The sequence below is a fragment of the Humulus lupulus genome, chromosome 2 (genome assembly GCF_963169125.1).
Source record: "Humulus lupulus chromosome 2, drHumLupu1.1, whole genome shotgun sequence".
NCBI classification, from domain to species: domain Eukaryota; kingdom Viridiplantae; phylum Streptophyta; class Magnoliopsida; order Rosales; family Cannabaceae; genus Humulus; species Humulus lupulus.
In genome coordinates this window covers 11,656,463-11,680,747 of record NC_084794.1, presented here as the reverse complement: position 1 = coordinate 11,680,747, position 24,285 = coordinate 11,656,463, and the positions used below count along the sequence as shown (strand labels likewise).

At 34.4% G+C, this 24,285-nt stretch overlaps 2 protein-coding genes across 2 annotated transcripts; one reads left to right on the top strand and one right to left on the bottom strand.

The window, feature by feature from the left end:
- Nucleotides 1-4,745: 4,745 nt before the first annotated feature.
- LOC133813913 (uncharacterized) lies at nucleotides 4,746-7,239 on the bottom strand. The gene is made up of 5 exons (XM_062246943.1): nucleotides 7,230-7,239; nucleotides 7,123-7,187; nucleotides 6,789-6,928; nucleotides 6,133-6,189; nucleotides 4,746-5,023 (listed from the first exon to the last, which is right to left on the bottom strand). The coding sequence occupies exons 1-5, from the start codon at nucleotides 7,237-7,239 to the stop codon at nucleotides 4,987-4,989; spliced, it is 309 nt and encodes a 102-aa protein (XP_062102927.1). The 3' UTR covers nucleotides 4,746-4,986.
- Nucleotides 7,240-22,957: 15,718 nt separating this feature from the next.
- LOC133817284 (uncharacterized) lies at nucleotides 22,958-24,255 on the top strand. The gene is given in 3 exon segments (XM_062249756.1): nucleotides 22,958-23,088; nucleotides 23,346-23,805; nucleotides 23,808-24,255. Coding segments are annotated over 3 exon segments (663 nt in total). The 5' UTR covers nucleotides 22,958-22,989; the 3' UTR covers nucleotides 23,912-24,255.
- Nucleotides 24,256-24,285: the final 30 nt, after the last annotated feature.

Genomic DNA, 24,285 nt, shown 5'->3' with positions numbered 1-24,285 from the left:
GAAATGTCATTTTTCCCAATTCAAGACTAGATTCGCCTCTTCACATCTTCTCAGCACAGCCTCCAAATTCATTAAACAATTGTCAAAAGAAGACCCCATCACAGAGAAATCATCCATAAAGATCTCAATGCTCCATTCCACCATATCAGAGAAAATAGCCATCATACACCGTTGAAAAGTGGCAGGGGCATTGCACAGACCAAACGGCATACGACGAAATGCAAAAGTACCATATGGGTAGGTGAAAGTCGTCTTTTCTTGATCCTCAGGCGCGATGGCTATTTGATGGTACCCTGAATAGCCATCCAGAAAACATCAATACTGATGTCCAGCCAATCTATCTAACATCTGATCAAGGAAAGGCAGTGGAAAGTGATCTTTTCTGGTTGCTTTGTTCAGTTTACGATAATCTATACAAATCCTCCAACCAGTTACGGTACGTGTTGGGATAAGTTCGTTATTGTCATTCTTCACCACCTTTCTTAGGGACTACCTGAACTGGACTCACCCAACTACTGTCTGAAATAGGATAGATCACCCCAGCATCTAACCACTTCAAGATCTCCTTCCTTACCACCTCTTTCATTGCTGGATTCAATCGACGTTGTGCTTCAATAGAGGGCTTACTGTCATCTTCCATCAAGATCTTGTGCATAACTGTGGATGGACTTATTCCTTGAATATCTGCCAACGTCCATCCAATTGCCAACTTATGAGTTCTCAACACCCTTAATAATTTTTCCATCTCCTCATTAGAAAGAGAAGAAGACACAATGACTGGTAAAGTCTCCTTCTCACCCAGGAAAGCATATCGAAGATGTGCAGGCAATGATTTCAATTCCAATTCTGGAGGTTTCTGAACTGATGGTAATGGTCTTTCAGGTCCTTGGCCCAAATCTTCATATTTTCGATTATAAATTGGCCCTTTAGAATTCAACCACTGTACACACTCTTGGACCTCACTGTCTAACTCAGCATCTATATCCCCAATTGTCAAGCTCTTCTGAAGTGAATCCTCTGTAAGATGAATTTATGCCACCGCTTTCTCTACCATGTCAACTTTGAAACAGCTGTCATTGACATTTGCAAACTTTAAGGCCTTAAACACGTTGAATACCACTTCTTCGCCCTGAACTCGCAGTGTCAGCTCACCTTTCTGAACATCAATCAAAGCCTGCCCAGTAGCTAAAAATGGCCTGCCCAGAATGATAGGTACATCCATATCCAAAACTATGAAATCTTTCGGAAAAATGAACTTGTCCACTTTAACAAGGACATCCTCTATGATTCCTCTGGGGTGTTTCACTGAGCGATCTGCTAACTGTAATGTGACTGTTGTAGGACTAGCCTCGCCCAAACCAAGTCTTCTGAATACAGACAAAGGCATCAGATTTATACTCGCCCCCAAATCACACAAAGCATGCTTACATTCAAACTTCCCAATTGTACACGGTATAGTAAAGCTCCCCGGATCTCTCAACTTTTGGGGCAACTTCCTCTGCAATATCGCACTGCACTCTTCAGTGAGCGCCACCATCTCATAATCTTCCATCTTTCTTTTCTTTGACAGAATCTCTTTCATAAATTTGACATAACTAGGCATCTGCTCTAATGCCTCAGCAAATGGAATATTGATGTGCAGCTTTTTGAATACCTCTAAAAACTTAGAAAACTGTTTATCCAGTGTAGTTTTTCTAAGCCTCTGAGGATATGGAACTTGAACTGGCTGACTATCAACAACGGGAGAACACTTGTTTGAACCCTGGTGGTCTTCAGTAACCCCATTCGCTTTTGTATCTGATTTCTCACCCAACTCTTCATTCTGAACCACTGACTTTTGTACACTGGGCTGCTCCACTTGCTTACCATTCCTCAATGAAATTGCTTGACAGTTCTCTTTAGGATTTACCACGGTATTACTAGGCAAATTCCCTTGCGGTCTGTTATTAAGCATGTTGGCCAACTGACCCACTTGTGTCTCAAGGTTTCGAATAGAGGATCTGGTCTCAGTCATGAATTGAGTCTGAGTATTAGTGAGGGTCAACAAGGCTGCTTGCAATTCATTAGGCTTTTCTGGTGGATCTTGCGGTCTAGGCTGGTGTGATGAAGAGGCTTGATTCATAGGCTGTTGTGACATGTTTTGCTGATATGGCCCTTGAAACTGTGACTGTTGGCCCTGATTGTTTCTCCAAAAGAAATTTGGGTGATTTCTCCACCCAGGATTGTAAGTATTGGAAAACAGATTCTGATAAGGCCTCTGAAAATTACTAACTGCCTGTACCTGAGCCTGATTAACTGGCATATTACCATACATGTTGGCCGCTGTACACTGTTCATACAAATGAGGCCCTCCACATAATTCACACCCTGATTGCATCTGTATAGCCTGGACTTGAGCTGAGATCTTGTTTTGTTGCAACTGCTTTGTCAATGAAGCAACCTGAGCAGTTATAGCAGTGATAGCATCTAATTCATGTACCCCAGCTACTTTTCTCTGTGAAGTGTCTCGTTCGGCAGGGCACTGATAATTGTTCATAGTCATCTCCTCTAACAATTCATATGCCTCATCAGCCCCTTTACTCATGAAAGCACCACCTGCTGCTGCATCTATTATAGTGCGAGTAGTACCGCAAAGCCCATTATAAAAATTGTGGACTAACATCCACTTCTCTATACCGTGATGAGGGCATTTCCTGAGTAGGTCTTTGAATCTTTCCCGTGCATCGTACAATGGCTCTCCCTCATTCTGATACAAGTTATTGATTTCTCCCCTCAACTTAGCAGCTTTTGCAGGAGGAAAGAACTTTGAGAGAAACTTCTGAGCTAGTTCCTCCCATGTATTGATTGAGTTGGCCTGTAGAGAAATAAGCCAACATTTTGCCTTGTCCCTTAGTGAAAAAGGGAACAATCTCAGCCTTATTGCATCATCGCTCACCCCATTAAACTTAAACGTTGCACATAGCTCAAGGAAGTTCACTATGTGCAAGTTAGGATCCTCATTGGGGAGACCACCAAACTGGACAGAAGTCTAGACCATTTGTATCATCGCCGGCTTAATCTCAAAGTTATTGGCAGTAACAGTCGGCGGCCTAATGCACGAGTGCACTCCTGTGACAGCAGGGAGCACATAATCTCTTAATGCTCGCACATTTTGGTCCTGAGCGATGTGATTTTGACCATCATTATTGTTAACCCCGTCTCTTTGGTTGGCAGCCATTGATGCTTCCAACCTCTTTTTCCTTCTGTTTTGTCTGCAGGATCTTTCGATTTCAGGATTAACAGGCACAAGATTTGCAGATCCTTCACGTTCCATACAAAAGATTCACCTATTAAAGCAAAATGCGACAACTTGGATTAGTTCAAATAATAAAAACAGCCAAATTAGAATAAAAATTAACTATTTTGATAATAATAGAATATCAATTCCCCGGCAACGGCGCCAAAAACTTGTTGCGAATTTGTACTACTGCGCAAGTATACGCAATCGAATAAACAAGTAATAGTAGTGGAAATATAGTATCGTTCCGTCAGGGAATTGATCTAATAATTACCAATAGCAAACTTTTATTTCTATTTGACTAATGAAAATTTAGTGACAATTAACAATAAACTAGCAAAGCAAGATTTAATTAACAAAATTTAATATAAGCGAAATATTAGAGTATTCTAATTTCATCAACCTTCAATTCTATTCAATCAATAATACAACTAATATGTTTCTTTGATCTATGGTTATAGCAAGTTTACTATTGACAATTCTATTCTTTCTCAAGATATAAAATATTCAGTTTACCTGTGAATTTTCTACATGTCTGTGATAAATTCTACACATAAACCGCATTAAGAACAAAAACCTAATTGCTACACAAACCAATTTGATACTTTCGTTCTAAATTGAAATCTATGTCTATTGTCTAAAGCTATTCCAATTCTCACTTTTCAGATATTGAATTAAAACCAATAATCATGCAACAGATGGCCAATCAATTACATGCATTAAATATAAGAACAATAGATAACCATAAATTCAAAGATTCATAGAAATTGCATTAAAGATGAATAGAATATCCAGTGACTACATTAAAATACTCTAAAATAAAAATTTAGTTCATAATATTAAACTTCATCACACAATCTAAAATTCAAAAGCATAAATAAACACAAACAAAATAAACGTGGATTCTTCGCTGTTTCTTTCTCTCTGCCGTCAGAATGCTTCCTCTTTTCTGTCCTTTTCGATCTTCTTTTTATTCTTTTTATCAAAAATCCAAAAACCTACGAATTTACATAATAATTTCCAAAAATTCCCTTATACCGATATATCGCCTAAGGTGCTGCGATATATCGCCTGGTGTATGTTCTCGATAAAAACGCAAGTTTCTGATGTCGTTTCTGCAAAGCCAAAAATTGAAAACTGCTCCTTGTGCCGATATATCGCCCAAGGCAGGCGATATATCGCCTGTACCGAATTTCCCAAATGTTCACCAATTCTGACTTCTCAAACAAATATTTATCAACATTCTCGAACAAATCAGAATTATTACGACACACTGCACAAGTTCACCAAACAGATTATATAGAAACTTTCTCTTGAGAAAAACAACCAAATCAATCTGAAAATGTTATAAATAAGCGTATATTTTGTACGCTTATCAGTTTTGCATGCCCTTAAAAGTAATTTTTTTTTTTTAAAAATACAGCTACAATTTTCATTTTGATTTAGAAAAAAATATATCCCTTTGAGTGTCCAAAATATATTATATATGTTAGATTTCTAAAATTTCAAAAGAAAATACAACAAAATAATTTTTTATTAATTACTCAAAAATATAATTTCAATATTTAGTCTACTCGGCTTACAAAATCATATTACATGATAGTTTATACTACAATCAATTTCTATTATCACCAAATATTAAACAAGAAATGTATACAAAGTTAGTGAAATATATTTTTTATTCTAAAAACTTCAACTACCAATGTTGTCTAGTATTGCGCCAAAGAAATGCATCTCAATATAGACCTGCACATTATAAAAAAGTTCTTTAATACACATCTTGCACTGAAAATAGAAAATTAAAACATAGTAAAGTACACATCTTGCACTGAAAATAGAAAGAAAAAAAAGCCAAACATAGTAAAATACACATCTTGCACTGAAAATAGAAGAAAAAGAGAAAAGCCAACATGTCACCATCTATAGAAAATCAGACAGCATATCCCCTAATTTACTAGCCTAGCCATCTGTTACATTCAACACCAACATGTCAAACAAATCAAATAGCACACAGGTTTTCAACCATATAGTAACACCCTTTCATCTTTTCATTAATCAATAACACCCTTTTATAGTAAATATACACACAAAGTTGAAATAAACTTAGTGCATTACAAACATACACTCTTTCATAAGATTTGAACAATAGATACATATATATGTTTAAATACCAAATCAGAACACTTCATGTTTAACCTCAAAAATTATTTGTATATAATCAATTATTTCTAGCTAAATTTTCTTATTTGACCCCGTCAAAGCAGGGGAACAAAATACATTGACTAAGAAAACCAGTAATACACCAAACCATCCTTCAACACATAGAACAAAGAAACTATCAAAGCAAAATAACACCAAAAATGATGTCCAAAGTTGGTAATATGAGCCTATATATCTTCCTTTTTGAAACCTTTCTTTTGTGAAAAGGGACAAGAAGAAAACTAACATATATAAAACAAGAAGTACAAAAGGCTATGCTATATGTGTATGCCAATACGCAATAAGTACATTCATAACAAGTATATGTTATAATGAAACCAATCAAACAAACAAACACAATTCAATTATAGGATAATCATAGACAAGTCTACATAAAATAGAACAACATTTTCCATAAACTAGGAACCAACCATCTGCCAATATCAATTCAAACAACACACAAGTTTTCTTCCTTATCTCCGCAGCACACAAATTTCTCAAATCCTACTTCACTAAAACACACAAGTTCTCAACATTCCGTTATCACCGCAGCACACAATAATAATCCTAGAACTTACTACACTATGGAAGAATATTTAAGATATTCAAACTCCTCTAACATTTGCATAGTATTAAAATAAAAGTTAGAGGCATACCTCTTGCAAACTGTTGCCAAAAAAGTTTCTTTGAAGTTCGTCTCAGCACATAAACACCTTTACAATGTAATAAGATATAATGAAAATGAGTCAAATCCGAATTAAATAATTAAATAATAATGGAAAGAGTGAAAAATAAAATATAACTAAGGTATGAATGGTAATATTAAAAGTTTATATACATTTTGTTTTTCCAATTGAAAGTTGATATAAAGGTATAAATAATATTGACTTTACTTGTTGAATGTTGTTGAGTGTTTAACTTCTTTTTTCTTTTTTGAGGAAAGTAGAGTATTTAACTTTCACACCTTAAAAAAAATATGAGTTACTTAAAATCGACTCAAGTAAATGAAAATATGAAAAACTTATTCAATTAATAAGTGACATATATATGTATGAATAATATTTAAAAATACATAAATGGCATTTGAATATATCATGGCACGTTTAGGCCCAGTGTGATAGAGTAACTTATTCAATAATTAACTCTAAATAATTCTGCTATTGTAAAAAGTATATAGCTGTAACATATATAAAAGTTTGTGCTTCCTAAATTATAATTTTAAAACAATGTAATAATATGTCTAGCTAGAGAATATATGACACTAGCTATATATTAAACTGCACCAATAATAAAAAATAATGTCAAAGATTACCTTATAACAATAATTCTTGATATAATATAATGATAATTTCCATCTCCAAGAGTCAATTCAATAAGAGATCGCTCATATGGATGAACAGTATGTCTCTTTGGAAAATTCTCCATGTAAGTCCTCAAAGGAACTGCCAATTCCTAAAGACAGAGAAAGAAAGCAATATGTCAAAAAATTTACAAAAGCACCACTCTCCTTCCCTCTCAACCTCACCAACTACCAATATTTATGTAGAAAGTGCAAAACATATTACTATTCAGAGTATTTAATGGGTGATGATTTTTGATAAGAGATACTTTAAATTATAAATGACAAATGGAAGTTAAGAACAAACTTTCATCAGCGCATCAAGCTGCTTTGCACCTCTATTTCTCTCTCGCTTTGCAATGTTGGCAATGCCTATATCATAAACAAGCTAGTTTAGCAGCAGGAGCTATAAACAGAGTTCCATCTAATCCCTTTATGTGCAGTTATGTCAACAAGAAACCACCCAAAACAATTACCCTTAGTTTGAGAAACTCTCTTGGCCTTCTTTATTGCTGAGTAAAGAATATCAAAAGATTACATCACCATGGGCAGCTTTTGAAATGCACCAACTGTTTCAAGCTTCTCTGGTAATTTTTCCTAAATTAATAGCAACAGAATTACATGAACCATCACAGATTTATTTTTTATGCAGGTCAAAAAGGAATAGCAAAGAAAAACAAGTATGAATAATCAAATCACAGAGAAAATTTAGGAAAAAAAGTGAATTTACTGACTCAATTCTTTCCTTCTTTGTTTATTTTTTCCTTTATAATTTTTGAGAAATTAGTTCATCAATGGTTATGACAACTAGTTGTTTACTTTCTCGTTCATCTGATCTTTTTTTTTTTTTCTTTTAAACTACCTTATTTTGTCTTCATGAAGAAATTAGTTCATCAATGGTTATGATCATATGATTCCTGGTAAGTTATTATAAAAAATGTAACTGACAGGTATAAGAAGAAATACCTTTTCTTCCATTTCTTTTTTAATTTTGATTGTGGGTACATAGCTTGCTTTACCCTTGACATCTTCATATGAGGTAGTTTGTATGTTCTTGCATGAGCGGGTGGTGGATAAAATTTGACACCAGGTATCACATATAACCGTGCATTGGTGGTATACATCAGTAAATCATCTCCAAAGCTTATTGGATTTCAACAAATTGCAATAAGTTGAAAAATCTAATTACCATTGACAGTGCGAAAAAAAAAAGGTAACAAACAAAGGATTCAAAGCATTAATGAAAAAGACACAACACATCTTCCATAGCATACCTGCTGCCGACGCCGTGCTGCCTTTGCCGTCCGCCGTCCGCCGTCCGCCAACGTGCTTTCTTCCAAGGAAACGCCCAGCCGTGGTCGAGAGTTGTGGCCGAGAATCCCCTGCCTGAGTCCGCCGACATGCCAGAGTCCAAGGAAACCTCCTGCTGCGGTAAGCACACCTACCGTGGAGACCGTTGCCGCCGTCGCTGCCCAGCCGCCGTCGCTGCCTTGCCGCCCCGTATGGTTTCAAACCCCAGCAGCCGAGACCCTCTTCTCTCCTTTTTTTTTGTGTGCTGAAAATTTGATGGAACCCTAACTCTAATAAAATACCCAATTTCGAAAATATAAGTGTATTTATCAAATTTTACTTAAAATTTTTTAGAACTCACTTTGGGAGTCCTTAATACTTTTTTAGGACCCCCAAAGTGAGTCTTTAAAAGTCACCACTCTTAAAAAAAATTAGTTATATTTTTTAGGACTCACATACATTTTTAGGACTCTCAATGAGAGTCCTAAAATGTGGTTTTTAAGGACTCTCAATGAGAGTCCTAAAAACTCCAGATATATTTTTTAGGACTTACATTTAGGTGCGTGTCCTAAAAAGGTGTCCCGTAAAGTGTATTTTGTAGTAGTGTCAGTGCTAATGTGTTGAATGACCACTTTATTTTCTTTAACACGTTATCTCACGGCTAAGTACTTTATGTCGATGTGCTTGCTTCAACTACCACTTTTGTTGTTCTTAGCCATGAATACAACAGCTGAATTGTCACAGAACATTCTCAATGACCTAGATATGGAATCTACAACTCTAAGGCCTGGAATGAAACTCTATAGCCATACACCATGTGATGTAGCCTCAAAACAAAAAACAAACTCGGCTTCCATAGTAGAAGTAGCAGTCAAGGTCTGTTTGTTACTCATCCATGATATAGCTCCACTAGCAAACATAAACATGTAACCAGAGGTTGATTTATGTGAATCAGTACAACCAGCAAAGTCTGAATCTGAGTAGCCAACTACTTCTAGGTTGTCGGTTCGTCTGAACATGAGTTTGTAATCCTTAGTACCTTGAAGATACCTCATAACTTTCTTTGCAGCTTTCCAGTGGTCTAACCCCGGGTTACTCTGAAATCTTCCTAGCATTCTGATAGCAAAGGCAATGTCGGGTCTTGTGCACCTGAGCATACATTAAGCTTCCAACAGCAGAAGCATATGGGATGTTCTTCATTTCTACATTTTCAAAATCATTCTTTGGATACTAGCTCAAATTTAATTTATCACCCTTAACAATAGAAGCAACACTTGGTGAACAATTTTTCATCCGAAATCTCTCTAAAACTTTGTTAATGTAGGTTTCTTGAGATAGAACTAAGATACCTTTGAATCTATCTCAATGGATCTTAATTCCAATGACATAAGACGCATCACTCATATCCTTCATCTCAAAGTTCTTTGAGTGAAATTGCTTCACCTCATGTAGAATGCCCTTATCATTGGTTGCAAGAAGAATACCATCCACATATAAAACAATAAAACAAATCTTACTCCCACTGACCTTCTATTATATACATTAATCCATGACTTTCTCTTCAAATCCAAAAGAAAAGATGACATCATGGAATTTTAAATACCATTGGCGGGACGCTTGTTTTAAACCATAGATGGACTTCTTAATCTTGCACACCAAATGCTCACCATCACTAGAGGCTAATCCTTTTGGTTGTTTCATGTATACCTCCTCCTCTATGTCACCATTTAGGAAGGAAATTTTCACATCCATCTGCTGCAGCTCTAAATCGAAATGAGCAACTAATGTCAGGATAACTCTGAGGGAATCTTTCTTAGATACCGGAGAAAAGGTCTCTGTGTAGTCAATTCCTTCTTTTTGAGTGAATCCCTTAGCAACGAATCTCGCTGTATGTCTCTCAATGTTGCCTAATGAGTCTTTTTTTGTTTTAAAGACCCATTTACACCCAATAGTCCTCGCCCCATTAGGCAACTCAACAAGATCTCAGACTCCGTTCCTCTTCATAAAATTCATTTCCTCATTCATGGCATTGTACCACAGTTTTGATTCTTTGCTATTCATAGCTTGTTAAAACATTTCTGGATCATTTTCGACTCCAATATTGTAGTCAGATTCTTACAAATACACAACGTAGTCACTAGGTATCGCCGATTTTATTGTCCTAGTTGATCTTCTTAAGGCTACACCAACAGGCTCTTGGGGAGCGAGTGGCTCAGCTTGTTGTTCAACAATTATAGGCAACTCTTGAACAACTTGATCCATTTGAACTTCATCATTGATTTGTTGATCTTAAACAGTTGGTTGTGGTGGTTCAACATCCATTTGGACTTCAGGGGTGTTATCAACCACAATCAATCTTACTCTTGAGGTGGAGGGTTCTGAAGAATCTTTCTCAGAACCTAAGTCCTTGGATTGATCACTCCCACTAATCAAGGCATTTTCAAGAAATTTTTCATTCCTTGATTCCACAATCCTAGTGCTATGAGATGGACAATAAAACTTGTAACATTTAGACCTTTCAGCGTATCCAATAAAGTATCCACTTATGGTCCTTGGGTCTAGTTTATTTTCTTATGGATCGTATGTAGGATCTTGGAATTTAAATCTAGATGCATGCTTCCTATTGTTTTTCCAAACACATAATATAAACATAGAATAACATGACATACATATGAATATTAGATTCGTAAATTAACATAAACACAATGATGTAGAAACTTACGAATACGCAGCGGAACTGGAACAACTCATTCCTTCAATCTCTCTAACTCTTGATTCCTTTCTGTAGCAGAGTATTATCAAGAGATTGAACTAGATCAGCAACACAGTCTTCCTCACCAAGCCTTTGATTGTAGCGACCCAACTATTCTAGACTTTGGACCATTAATGACTACTATACTAATCTTAAGAAACCGTACATATGAAATAACCATAACTTTATTTAAAAACTGTAAAGTAAAGGTTAAATACATAAAAATTCATTTAGGATATGGGATCCCATTGTTTTGAAAACAAAACATAACTTAAATAAATTGGTTACAAAATTAAGTGTGGAAAAATAATACATAGAAATCATAACTAAAAGACTTAAAAACTTCATCCTCGAATCGAATGCGCAATCCACCGATTCCATCCTGCCTCAATGCACATCATCAAGCTGCCAAGAATCTTTCTGCCGCCATAACTATTTTTCTGCACATATAAACATAAAGGAATGAGCCTAATGCCCAGCAAGGAAAAACTACTAACCACATAAACATACACATAAAATCATATCATAACATATGCTAAAAACATATCATAACATATACTATATAAGACTATACTAATAATGGCCATTATGACATGTGATAAACCATCTACGTCCCCTGTCTAATATTTAAGGTAGGTTAGATCACATGTAGTGTATGATAACCCATCTACGTCCCCTGTCTAATATTTGAGGTGGGGTAAATCATAACATAACATAGAAAAACATAAACTAATCATAACATATTAAACATAACATAACATAAAAACATAACATATCATACAAACATACAACATCTAGCCTATTTTCCTTACCAAAATACCGGGATGATGAGAACAATGTCATGATTTTGGAACACTCCTAAAAACCATTAATAGAGATGTGAGTTTTCTAAAAGAAAGAGATGAAGAGGAATGAACTAAACCATCGAGAAGATACTTACCAACAAGAAATCTCAAGTTCGAAGAACTTAGATGCCTAACCAAGAATAGAGAAGATTGGGTTAGGAATTGAGTAGAGAAAAACTATAAGAATTACTGAAACAATACAGAAAAGGAACTAAGAATAGGAATACCTTTGAAATTGCTATGACTGAACTACACCTCGAAACCGAAATACACTCTATGAACCTTACTTCCCAAGTGTCTAACAAGCTTAGAATGGCAAAGCTTATAACCCCAACCCAAGTGTTTATCACTCTATAGTCTCACTAGCACCTAGAAGGCTCTGATCAATGCTTGAAGAATGGATGAAAAGGCTTGGTGCTAGGTCCTATTTATAGAGTTCTAGGAATAAAAATCTTCTAATTGTAATCCAAATTTAAAATAGAATCCTAAAGAAAAAAAATCTTCTAATTATAATCCAAATTTAAATTTAAATTTAAAATAGAATCCTAAGGAATAAAAATCTTCTAATTATAATCCAAATTTAAATTTAAATTTAAAATAGAATCCTAACTTCTAACTTTCTAAATCCCGTAACTCTAAATTAACATATAGTAAAATCAACATATCTAGAGCTGTATGACTTCGATTTAGAATATCTTTATACTGTTAGAAATCTAATTAAATTATCTACAACTTTTTAGAAATACTATTTTTTGAAATTCATAACATAACTGGGTCAAAAATAGGTCGGAAGTTACAGTATCCTAAAGTTACAAAAAAAAAAATCTATTTAATTATCTAAATAACAACCTAATCCACCAATAAATAAAATTGTGAGTCTAAATATCTGAATAAATATCATGCTCCTAACAAATTCTGGTGAAGACTAAGTCTTATATTTCCCTTATTAAAATAATGTTTCCTTAATAATCATGCATATGACAAGTGTCATAATCCTATTGGCTCTATCTAAACCTTAGGTTATAATAATCGTCATATTAATAACCAGCAATATTAATCAAACCTTATGTTGTAATTAATATTTTTAAACTATAGGTTAAACTTATAAAACCCATAACTATTGCTAAGAGTTTCCAACTAAATCCCGGCTTGAACCAAAATCCACAGTAATAAACATACTATAACTACTACTAGCTATTACTATTACTACTATTATCTAACTAGCTAAGTAAAGTTCTTGGACTCTACATTGATCAACCTAGAACTAGTGTGGGCTGGTTCTCAACACATGAGATAGAGATCTAGAAAAGAAGAAGATATAGTGGCTAAGAAAGGATTAGAGTGTCTAGGTTTTCACTTACCCAAATCAACTGAGACTGACTTCTCTGAAAACCCTAGATATCATATTCCTTATATAGGAAACTTAATAGGATTTATTTAAATTTAAATTAATTAAAAAAAATAAATGAAAATAAAAGCCTTGGGTTGCCATAAATGGACTTGTGCCCAATCTCTTTGTTTTGAATTTAAATCCCAACTAGGCCTAAATTCAAAACCTTTTATTTTTTTATTTTATTAATTAATTAATTAAATCCTTATTCAAATTAACTAATTTTAATTTGAAACTTGATTTAATATTATTTATTTATATTGATACCAATTTATCAATATTAATAAATTTACCCAAAGATTTTCTTTTATTCTCTAAATCTCATATCTCTATAAATTTTCCAAAATTGACATAGTCAACTTTAAAAAATCCTAATTGATAATTAAATCAATTAATTGAGACATTCTAGTTGATTTACTCAAAGGTGATGCAGGGACCATGGATCCATGAAATCAAGCTCCAATAAGTTACCGTGAATTTATTTATGAATAATTTCACTACCTTATTAATTCCTCGTGACTCCACTATAGACTTGGAATTGAACTCTTGAATTCATAGAACGTATTTTCCAAACCATAAATACGTTATCCATTGTTATAACCATTACAGTTAGTCAATCCTCTATCGATGACTTACTAACAAGCTGGGTGCAAATTACCATTTTACCCCTCATCAGTATTTTATCCTTAACTCCCACTAAGTTCCTTATAAATGATATTTCCATGAACTTAATCACAGAATTGAGATCTCAATCATTTAACCTTTTGAACAAAGCAATTAAGGAAATCATCTTTTCACTTCTCATACAGAAGTTATAGATTTCATATCTATGAATAATACTCCCACTCAATTACATTACTAAATCTCCAAGATGTAAGTATGGGCTAGACCGTAGGGTAAGCTGGTAACGAACAAGTCAAAAGATTTAAATAATATAATTAGCAGAATATTATTACTCAGAATTAAGATTGACTTAATATATGGTCAACGTTGTGACATTGATTAGATTTGATAACAACGATACTTATTTATCAATCAATAATCAATATCGGTCCTAGTCCGATGTAACTAACTACATCCGATCTTATCTACTTGGTCGATGCCTTGGACAAGACATCACACCCTGAATGTGTAAGTAGATCATATCGTAGATTGCCTAATCAGTGAAAATCCAATGCACTGATCTAATCTTAGGACTCATTCTTTTGAACATATAATTACAACTATAATCCACTGTGACCTAGTCACTATAATTGTAACTATCCATATGTTTGGGATTTTATAAATATTTGTATTATTTCAATAATCATGTAATAAAACAAGCAAGCAACACAGTTTTCAAACTAAATGATTTCTACTACTTTTATTGATAATATGAAATCGTGCTACATGTCCGACATGGTTTTATAAGGGCATAAAACCCAACAAACTCCCACTTGCCCTTTTAAAACAAATGGGACATGTTTCTTAAAACTATCCATTCTACATGCTTCACAATTATGTTTTATGCTTATATCTTTGTAAAGGGATATGAAAGATTGCCTTATAATGCTATCTTCATCACCTTCACTTCACACCTTCGCCACACATCCTCGATAATGTGGTACTTTCTCTCTATATGCTTTGCTCTTTTGTAGCTTCGAGGTTCTTTCGAATTCTCTATTGCCTCATTATTGTCACTAGACAAAATGAGTGGTTTATCCATTTCTGGAATAACACCGAGATTCATATAGAACTTCCTTAGCCAGACTATTTCCTTAGCCGCCATAGACGCAACTATGTACTCAGCCTCCAAAATGGATTCTAAAATGGCAGATAGCTTAACGCTTCTCCAAATCATAGCTCCAACCCCAAGAGTAAACACATTTTTTAGAAGTAGACTTCTTGTCATCAACATCAGTCTAAAATCTGAATATGTGTAGCCTAATAGGTACAAAGATCCACCTGAAAAGACTAACATATAGTCTCTAGTCCATCAAAGATACCGACTTCCATATATTGTTTATTTCCAAGGTTTTACTGACACTTGCTCACCACTCCCACTACATAGAAGATCTTCGATCACAACACACAACATAGCATGCCTTAGACTTCTAATTTCAAATGCATAAGGAATTCATTACATCTTTTCTTTCTCTTGAGGAGTCTGTGGAGACTGCTACTTAGAAAAATAAACTCCATGTCAAGACACTAAACATCCTTTCTCGGAATTTGTTACAGAGTAATGACCAAGCACCTCACTAAAGTAGGTCGCTTGAGTTAGAGCTAAAGTTCAGTTATTTATTGCCTTGATGTTCTGGATACCAAGAACACGACTTGCTACAACGAAATCTGAAATTTCATTTCTAGTCAGTTCTTTATGTTTGATAATTTCTTGACATTGTTTCCAATGAATAAGATATCATCTACATAAAGGATTCAAAACACCACAATGTCTTTTTCCCTAAGTTGTCAAACACAAGGGTCAACTACATTTTGTTCAAAAACTCAAGTCTTAATGTTTCCATTTAAACTTAAGTTCCAGGAGCGCGAAGCTTGTTTAAGTCCATAGATTGACTTACTCAGCTTGCCGAATTTCTTGTCCAACTACTTTAAATCTTTCTGATTGATGCATGTTAATTGTCTCATCAAGATAGCCATTAAAAATGCTTCTTTGATGTCCATTTGCCTTATCTCTTAATCAAGAGTTGTGGTTATGGATAAGAGTATACTAAATGAATTTTAACATGGCTACCGGAGAAAAAGTTTTCTCTAAGTCAAATTTCTCTCTCTGCCACGAGTCGAGCCTTTAATGTCTCGACCTTTCTACCAGGTCCTCTCTTCTTCTTATAGATCCTCTTGCACCCCATGGGCCTAAAGTCTAATGGCATATCTACAAGATCTCAGACAAATTAAGAGTACTTAGACTTTATTACCTGGTACTTGTCTTTGAGTCAAAAATCCCTTTCAGACTTACCCATTGCCTATTTAAAGGCCAACGAATCATTGTTACTTGTGTTCCCAACCAACTTGTGGGTTTCACTATCCATATCATAGGTACCGGGTTCTGAGAAATCCTCCCACTATGATGAGGCATCGTAACTTTCTGACTTGGATTAGTGGTTTCTAAATATACCTTGTTTTCATCGACTTGCGTCGGTAAGGATGGAACAATAGTTTATTGTTTTTCCATCTAATACTATTTTGCTATGAGACTTGAAATTCATTATGTAGTCGTTATCCAGAAAAGTAGCATTTGTAGAGCCAAACACTTTCTTGTCTACTGGACTATGAAACAGACCACCCTGAGTACCTTTAGAATAGCCATAAAACAAGCAAACCCTCAGCTCATTGTTCTAGCTTTCTACCTTTTTCCTCATGTCAAAAACATGACACCACCATATTCCATAATGACGTAAACCAGGTTCACGACCATTTCATAATTCTAGTGGTGTCTTGGAGACAACTTTTGAGATGGCACAACATTTAAAAAAAAAGTATCACATGCGGTCTAGGTAGTATGTCTCCAGAAAAGATCTGGGTAAGAAGTTGATAGAGTTTAATAGCTTATCATAGAACACACATTTTCATAAACGTGCGATTCACACTGATCATCAACACTGTTCTGTTGCGGAGTTCTTGGGGCCGTTGTTTTAGACAAATCTTCAAGCTTAATTAAATGATCTTGGTTCTGATTTCCAAATATCCTCCACCCCTATCAGATCGCAAGATCTTTAACGTTTTACCTAATTTGGTTTTAAAGCCATAGCAATGAATTCTTTGAACTTCTTAACAAATTCGCAGAATTCCTATGCTTTAGGTACTTACATGAGTCTCTAGAGAAATCGTCGATGAAGGTGACGGAATACTCATAACCACCCCTCGCTTGAACATTCATATGTCCCCAGACATTTGAACATACTAGCTCTAGTGGTTCTTTGGCCCTTTCTCCTATCACAGAGAATGGACGCTTTGTCATTCTGCCCTCGAGACTAGATTCACAAACAGGTAGATCACCCTAGGTGAGTTCCCTCAAAGGCCCAGCCTTTGTTAGTCTTTGAATCCTATCATAACAAATATGACCAAAAAGAAAATGCCAAAGTACATCATTTCTAACGTTATTGACCTTTTGTCGTTTAACGGTCCTAGAATTAGCTGTCTTAAACAACTCATTATTTACAACATAGGGTTCGTTTAGTTGCAATAGGTATAGCCTATTTTTCATACACCCACCCCACAATTCACATCCATTTAAAGAAATATGATTTTATTACTTGTGAAAGTAACTACAAATTAATGTTGATGTAATAAGAAAAACTTAAATTAAAATTTCCATTGAAAATCGGAATAAAATAAACATTGTCTTAAAACAATATATTTATTTCCAAAATTCATTCAAGCTTATCCTTTTGCCTTGTTTGATACGAACAACCCTTGATGGATACCAAGCCGTGGCTTTTTATCATTCATGGCTTTCCCAATGCTAAAAGTGTAAAAAGGTACATGCATGTTTAGTAGATTGTGATTCAGCGATCCAAAAACGAAGTATCATCCTCTAAAATCACATGCATCCAAGACAAATTTAATTATTTTGGGTTCCATATGCCTTGAGTTCCGGGCAATCTTGTTCCAATTCCCAGTCTCCTTGCAGTTGGAAACACTCCCCTTTTTGTGTACTTATAATCAGGCCTTGCTCCAAGATGCTTTGCAGCATTTGGTGCCTTGCCAGTTGACTTCTTGTTCTTTTTGTATGAATTTCTTCCTCTCTTGCTCTTCGAAGAAGAAGCTCAAAGCAGCTTCTCCTTGAGCTTGTTTAGTAGTATTAGTATTCTTTCATTTGTTCGAACTACCATCAAACAATCCTCTTTGAAGGATTTGGTGATCGTTGCATGGGAAAAGTAGGAATATCTTTGATTATCACGAACTCGATGTTTTCTAAAATCAACACCATGTTGATGTTGGACAAACATTTCGTGAGGTTCTCACCATAGAGTAACATTTTAGAGATCAGAGAGAGTATGAGGTGGGAAGCCTAGCTAGAGCTTCTATTATCAACTAAGTAGAAATCAACGCATTGTGTCTCTTTCGAGCTTCGGTTTTTTTTTCTGGCCATTTTCTGAGTGGGAACTGGTGGACGATTTAGGCTAGGACGAGAAAAGGGGATTTCTGGAATCAGCGTAGATGGATTCTCTTCGCCTTCGAGTAGTTGGGCCAAGAGCTCATCTTCAATAGGTCTTTCTCCTCCCCAAGGGTCTTGCATATGAACTCCAAACAGACAATGGAGGAGATAAGACATAATCCGCGAAGTGTGGAAGATTGGGATATCGTTGCTCGTGTCTAAATAACCAGCAGCATCCTAATCCTACGCTAAGTTCAACGTGGGTAGTTTGAAAGACGGATAAAAAAAAAGGAAGTAAACTGTTTTCTAAAAAGAGAACTTTTTCGACTCCTAAGGGGCGGGAAAAAATTTCGGTTTTTTCACCTGGCTTAAAGGTTGAATCTTTCGTCAACCTAACGTCCCAAACCAGTGATCCTAACTATCAAACTAAAGTCCTAACCTATACAAAGCATAAAGACGCACTCTTACCAAGCAATGGGCGGTTTATACCAAAAAACCCTTAAAACCCTACTCAAGAACACAGAAGTTTCAGAGCATAAAAATGGCATGCATGGCGTAATGGAAAGCTTAAAGAACGAAGTTCTTACCTGGGCGAAGATGGAGATTCGGAAGAAGATGAAAAACTCGAACCGGAAGACCTTCGGCTAAACATCAGACTGGTTTCGAAGCTCTATACTCTGGTGCAAGTTCTTGAAAATATTGGCAAAGATGGTGAGTAAAAATTTCTTAAAGGGGAAGAAAAGCTTACTTATAGGGATCGAAGGTATGGCCAAAAAGCAGTAATCATCACTTCCCACTTTCGAAACGTGGGGAAGTGTATAAGCTGTCAAAATTGCCTTTTTGGAAACTGAAAAGGCTTGATTAGACATAATTGTGTCACGGTTTTCGAAAATGCACGGGGATTCAGACATACATCATGGGGATGTGAACGGTTGTTCCCTTAAGTTTCTTTATTGTTGGTCGCACTAAACAAACTTGGGGGGCAAATGTTATCCCAAAAATCAGAAGCGGATGACATGGCAAGCATTAAATACACGTGGCTGACATTTGACAGAATCTGTGATCGACTATCAACCAGGAAGACATCTATTGTCGCACGATAAACTTTTTCCTACGACCAGCCTGGTCGTACGCACGCTATACACGGAGGAAATCTTAGGAAGTTATGATGGAATTCGAAATTATCTCCCATGATTTAGGAAAGAATATCTGTAACAAATCAATGTAAATCTTCCCTGAGCTTATAAATGGAAGAAGAGAGCTCAAGGGGGAGGATTCTTTTTTTTGGGCTAGAAGATCTTTTGAGATTAGAGAGAGATTACACGAGAATAATTGTATTTTCTTCTTTAGAGGTCAGTGAAACTCATTGAACCCTAGTTCTTTGATCACCCCTTTGAATCTCATTTCAATAACAATTCAAGTGGACGTAGGTTATTACCAGATCCTGGGGCCGAACCACTATAAAATCTTGTGTTCTTATTCTTTTCGTCATCACATTCATTTCAACGTATTTGTCCACGTCAAGCGTATTTTGACTCCGTGTCAATTGGCCAAAATCTGGGTCAACATAAGTATATATTATTAGATACATTATTACAAATTGCGATTACGTATACTTGCGTAGCTTAAATTTCACAGCAAATACATTATTAGATAATATATTATATAGTAATAAGTTTTATAGGATACCAACAAGTATCAAACTATAAAGAATATTATATAGTATTATTTTATTAATTATGTTCTCAAGAATGGTTAAGCACATAGACTATCAACTATAATGATAATGAAGTGAGTAGTGTATTTTGATACCATTTGGTAGCTCATTTGATTTTTTTTAACAACTCAATTGATGCTTTGGAAATTGAATCTAGATCATATAAATTGAAGATATAATTTCATATTCAAACTAGATTGAAAGATTAAGGTAAAATATGCACTTCCTCGGGAATGAAAAAAAACCGATCTATTTTCGTTTGGTATTTTGGCTTAAGTTCTTTGATTCCTACACACTCAATTAAATCCTCTTTCTTGAAGATTGAATGCAAACCTATAGCCCCATATTTAGTAATTCCGGAACTCTTTTTTCTGTATTGAGGATCATCAAAATAAGCAAGAATACTATTTTTACGAAAAATACCATTTATCGGTATTTCAATCGAAATACTGGAACGGAGCATTAGTTCGTTCTCTCGTTCTTGAATCCATTGGAATGGAATGATGAATCTATTTCTTCTCCTCTTTTCCAATAAAAATAAATCAGAATTTTTGTGGAGAATAGAAGGGAATATTAGATTACAATGATCCCTATCTATAATTCGATTAAATTCTGAATAATCAAGAATACTGCTTTCTTTTTTACCAGAAAAATCTGAACTAAAGAATTTCCCTTGATCATTATTTACTGTATTTACTGAACGACTAGAAATATATTTTCCTTCGGCCAAAAGAAAATAAACGTTCGTTTGATCTTGATCTTTATGGATTGAAAAAAGGACTACACTGGATCAGAAGGATGCCCCTAATAACCAACGAATGGCAAGTGCTTTTCCTTGTGTGGATCCTATTTCAATGGGAACTACATTATCTACATCTAATTAAAATATGAGTGTTGCTATTTGGCACCTTAAGATGTCCAACACCACATGAGGTGGCATCCTATGATTGGTTATCGATACCTCATAATACTTATTAAATTCAAATAAGTGGGACCCAATATTGGATTGCACCAATAGCGATATGCCACCTACTTATGATGTTGGGCACCAGTGGTGCCCCTTAGCAATTCTCTGAAAATCTAGTGATGATCATCTTGAAATATGTGTAGATTCAACTTACAACAATGCATAAATCCAACACCAAAAAATAATAAATAGTAACAACATAAAAAATAGGATACCAAATAGTATCCAAATAAATAATTTTGGAGATTGAAGTAAATAACATGGTTAAATAGTTCTAAATAAAAATAAACTACTTACTTGTATCCAAAATAATAATAATATATATTATAACAAATAGAGAAGGAGACCAAATAGTATCCCATTTGCATATATTTTGGATTAGTAGTTATAATGACTAGTATTAAAGAGAAAATCAATTAAATAAGGAAATATATTTTATGTTTGTAATATACCAAATCAGTCGTATAAGTCAAAGAAGAGACTAAAGCTTTGTTTGTTAAAGTAGAAAAATGGAAGGAAAGAAAGTTTTTGAGAGAAAAGTGGGGAGAAGTAAATAAGTGGGGTAGTTTGGTAAGAGAGAAGATGGAGAGGAAAAGAAAATTGGAAAGAAAAAAATTGGTACGACCCATTTGAAATATTTTCTCTCCAAATCAAAGAGAAAATTGAGTGGAAACAAATGCTTTGTAATTGATAATTAAATGACCAATATAACCTTGAAAAGTTGAATAAACTTAGGGTATTATATAGTTGACCAATGTAGAGGTAAAAGTGTAAAAAATGATTCTCTTATCTCAATTTTAATCACAATAATAAATAAATATATAAAATAATATTTTTTCTATTTTCTTTCCACTCTTTCTACCAAACATACATGAGAGAAAATACATTTATTTTCTTTCCTTTACCTTTTCTTTCTCTTATACTTTTTCTCTCAATCCTATTTTCTATCCACTCTACCAAACATAGGCTAAGAGATATAATTGATGAGTTTTAAAAAGCAAAACAATTATATAAAGAAATATATTGAATGTTGGTATATGTTAAATGTAATTATGATGTATGTTAAAATATAAGTAGGTATAATAAATAAGTAAATAAAAATTGGTTGTTTATTATTTAGGTTAATAAATATATAATATGGGTATATTAAAATATCAATGTCAAATTAGTAATTATTTATATTATAAGGTGTGTGAGTGTAAATCTTTATTTAAAATAAGATATGAACAAAAAAATCTAAACCCATTGTGATGGTAACTAGTTACAGGTAAGTCCAAAAGAAACACAGATCTGAAAACAAAACCAAATCATCATAATAACTGGTTACTTAGCCAGACTAACAAAAAAAAGGTTAGATCTGAAAACAAAACTAAATGTGACCATGGAAGAAAAAGAAAAACACAATGCTAACTAGTTCTTAAAAGAAATCAAACAAACAAAAACTCAGATCTAAAAAGAAACACAAAATCTACCCGATTAGGAGAAAAACGACGATGTTGTCTCGTGATTGAGAGAGGGGCTGCCGAACAACCATTGCAAAAAGAGAAAGAAGAAGAATAATGATATACATGGGTGAGAGACGTTTGCATGGATTTTTGTAACATTTAATGGTAGTTGATTTTCTTACTTTGTGGATCTTCCATATTTAATTTTTTTTTCTCAGCTTATTACCATATTTGTGTAATTATTTTCTCCATAAATAAAGAAACTCTATTTATATTTGGAAAAATATTATTTTGGTCTTTATATTTTTTTCGAATGCATGATTGACTCTTATGTTTTGTTTAATGACAATTCATACCATATGTTTTACAAAATGGATCAAAATAGTTTTACAAAATGGATCAAAATAGTATGCTAGACCCGATTTTAGTCAAAATATTTTTAATTACAAAATCAATTTTTGAGTCTTTACTGATGCAATGGGTTCAAAGAAGCAATGAGTTGATAATAAAATATTATATTTTAATTTGTTTTTACTAAAATTGATTATAAGATAGCATTTTGATTCATTTTTAAACCCAAATAGTCAAATTGTCATTTAATAAAAATACACTAGTCGATGGCGTTTTTCGGAAAACCGTATTTTCCACTTCTCTTTTTATTTTTGAATCAATGCTTCTATTTCTCATACTAAAAACTCTAACCGTTCCTGTAAGAAAAAAAGCTGAAACTAAAGAGAAGCTCTTCTCGGCTGCGGCTGCGGCTGGTGAGGTGACTCCTTAATCTATCTCCTTCTGTAAGATCTCTCTGTACTCGTTGTCTTTTTTCTCTCATCTTAATTTGTTTGGAAGAAATATGTAGAAATTAATTTGGAAAACCCTATGTTTGAACTTCACCGGTAATGATAATTTTGCATACTTGAATATGTATATGTATGTACGTATGTTCAGTTTGGAATGTCACTTTCTGGTATAATTTATAACTAAACTAGATTGAAGAGTTGTATTGATTTTTTGTTTTGTCTTCAGCGAATTATTCCGAGTTCTAGTACAGAAATGTCGAAATCTCATATTTCAAATACACTTTCCCATGGCTTGCAGCAGGAAGGAGGCAAGAATGTTCAGATTGGGAGATCCCAAAATGTGCTAAGCACAAATTTGACAAAAGGGGTTTATATTAATACCTTGGATGAATTCAAACATGGGTTCCCATCTGAGGGCTTATCAACTGTGTCATATAAATGGTGGGGAAGCAGCAATCCTGATGGATACGAATCCATTTCCAAGGATGGAGCTGAATCTTGTGAAGTCGCCAAAACTCAATCCATTGAATCAGCAGATGATGGTGCCTGTTCAGTATCAATGAATGAAGAGAAAGGTGAAAATGAAGAGGAGAAAATCAACGGTCCTCAAGGTCAAGGGATAGGTTTGCTAATGGCTGTGAGAAAAAGGGTTGTGGAAGAAGGGAGAGAAGCACTCAAGCTTGGCGTCTTAGGCGCTATGGTGCACACAAGTTGGGAAAGAGAGAAAAAACTTTGCTTTACCGGATATTCAAATCATCCACCTTGCAAGAATTGATGAGTGGAACCTCTTGAATTCAATGGCACATGGCTGTTAGTGCTTGATGGAGCTAGATTCTAATTGATTGATTTGTTGAATTCTATAAAGTCCAAATGTTTAGTACTGACATTAGTATGCATGTTTTGTTCAGAATATACTTTACAGTAATCCTAGAATCGAGCAGATGCTGCTGTTGAATCTTGCTTGGTGGCTTTATCAATATGGGATTGGTAATGTAGCTTTAGGTAATTAAGTATATGTTCAACTCAGTTTTGCCTCATCCTATTCTACTCTTTTAACTTTTACAAGCTGAAATTCACAAATCTGTAATGAATGGTGGATATATTGTAGGTTAAAGTCTTAGAATTGACTTTGTATACTCTCTCCAGTGCAGTTTACCAAGTCATTT

Bases quoted from the DNA above. Each gene is read 5' to 3' on its own strand.
- LOC133813913 (XM_062246943.1), bottom strand. The intron at 6,190-6,788 runs GTAATCTTTGAC...TACATTGTAAAG, and splicing joins TCAAGAATTATTGTTATAAG to GTGTTTATGTGCTGAGACGA. The intron at 5,024-6,132 runs GTATGCCTCTAA...TATAATGTGCAG, and splicing joins TTGGCAACAGTTTGCAAGAG to GTCTATATTGAGATGCATTT.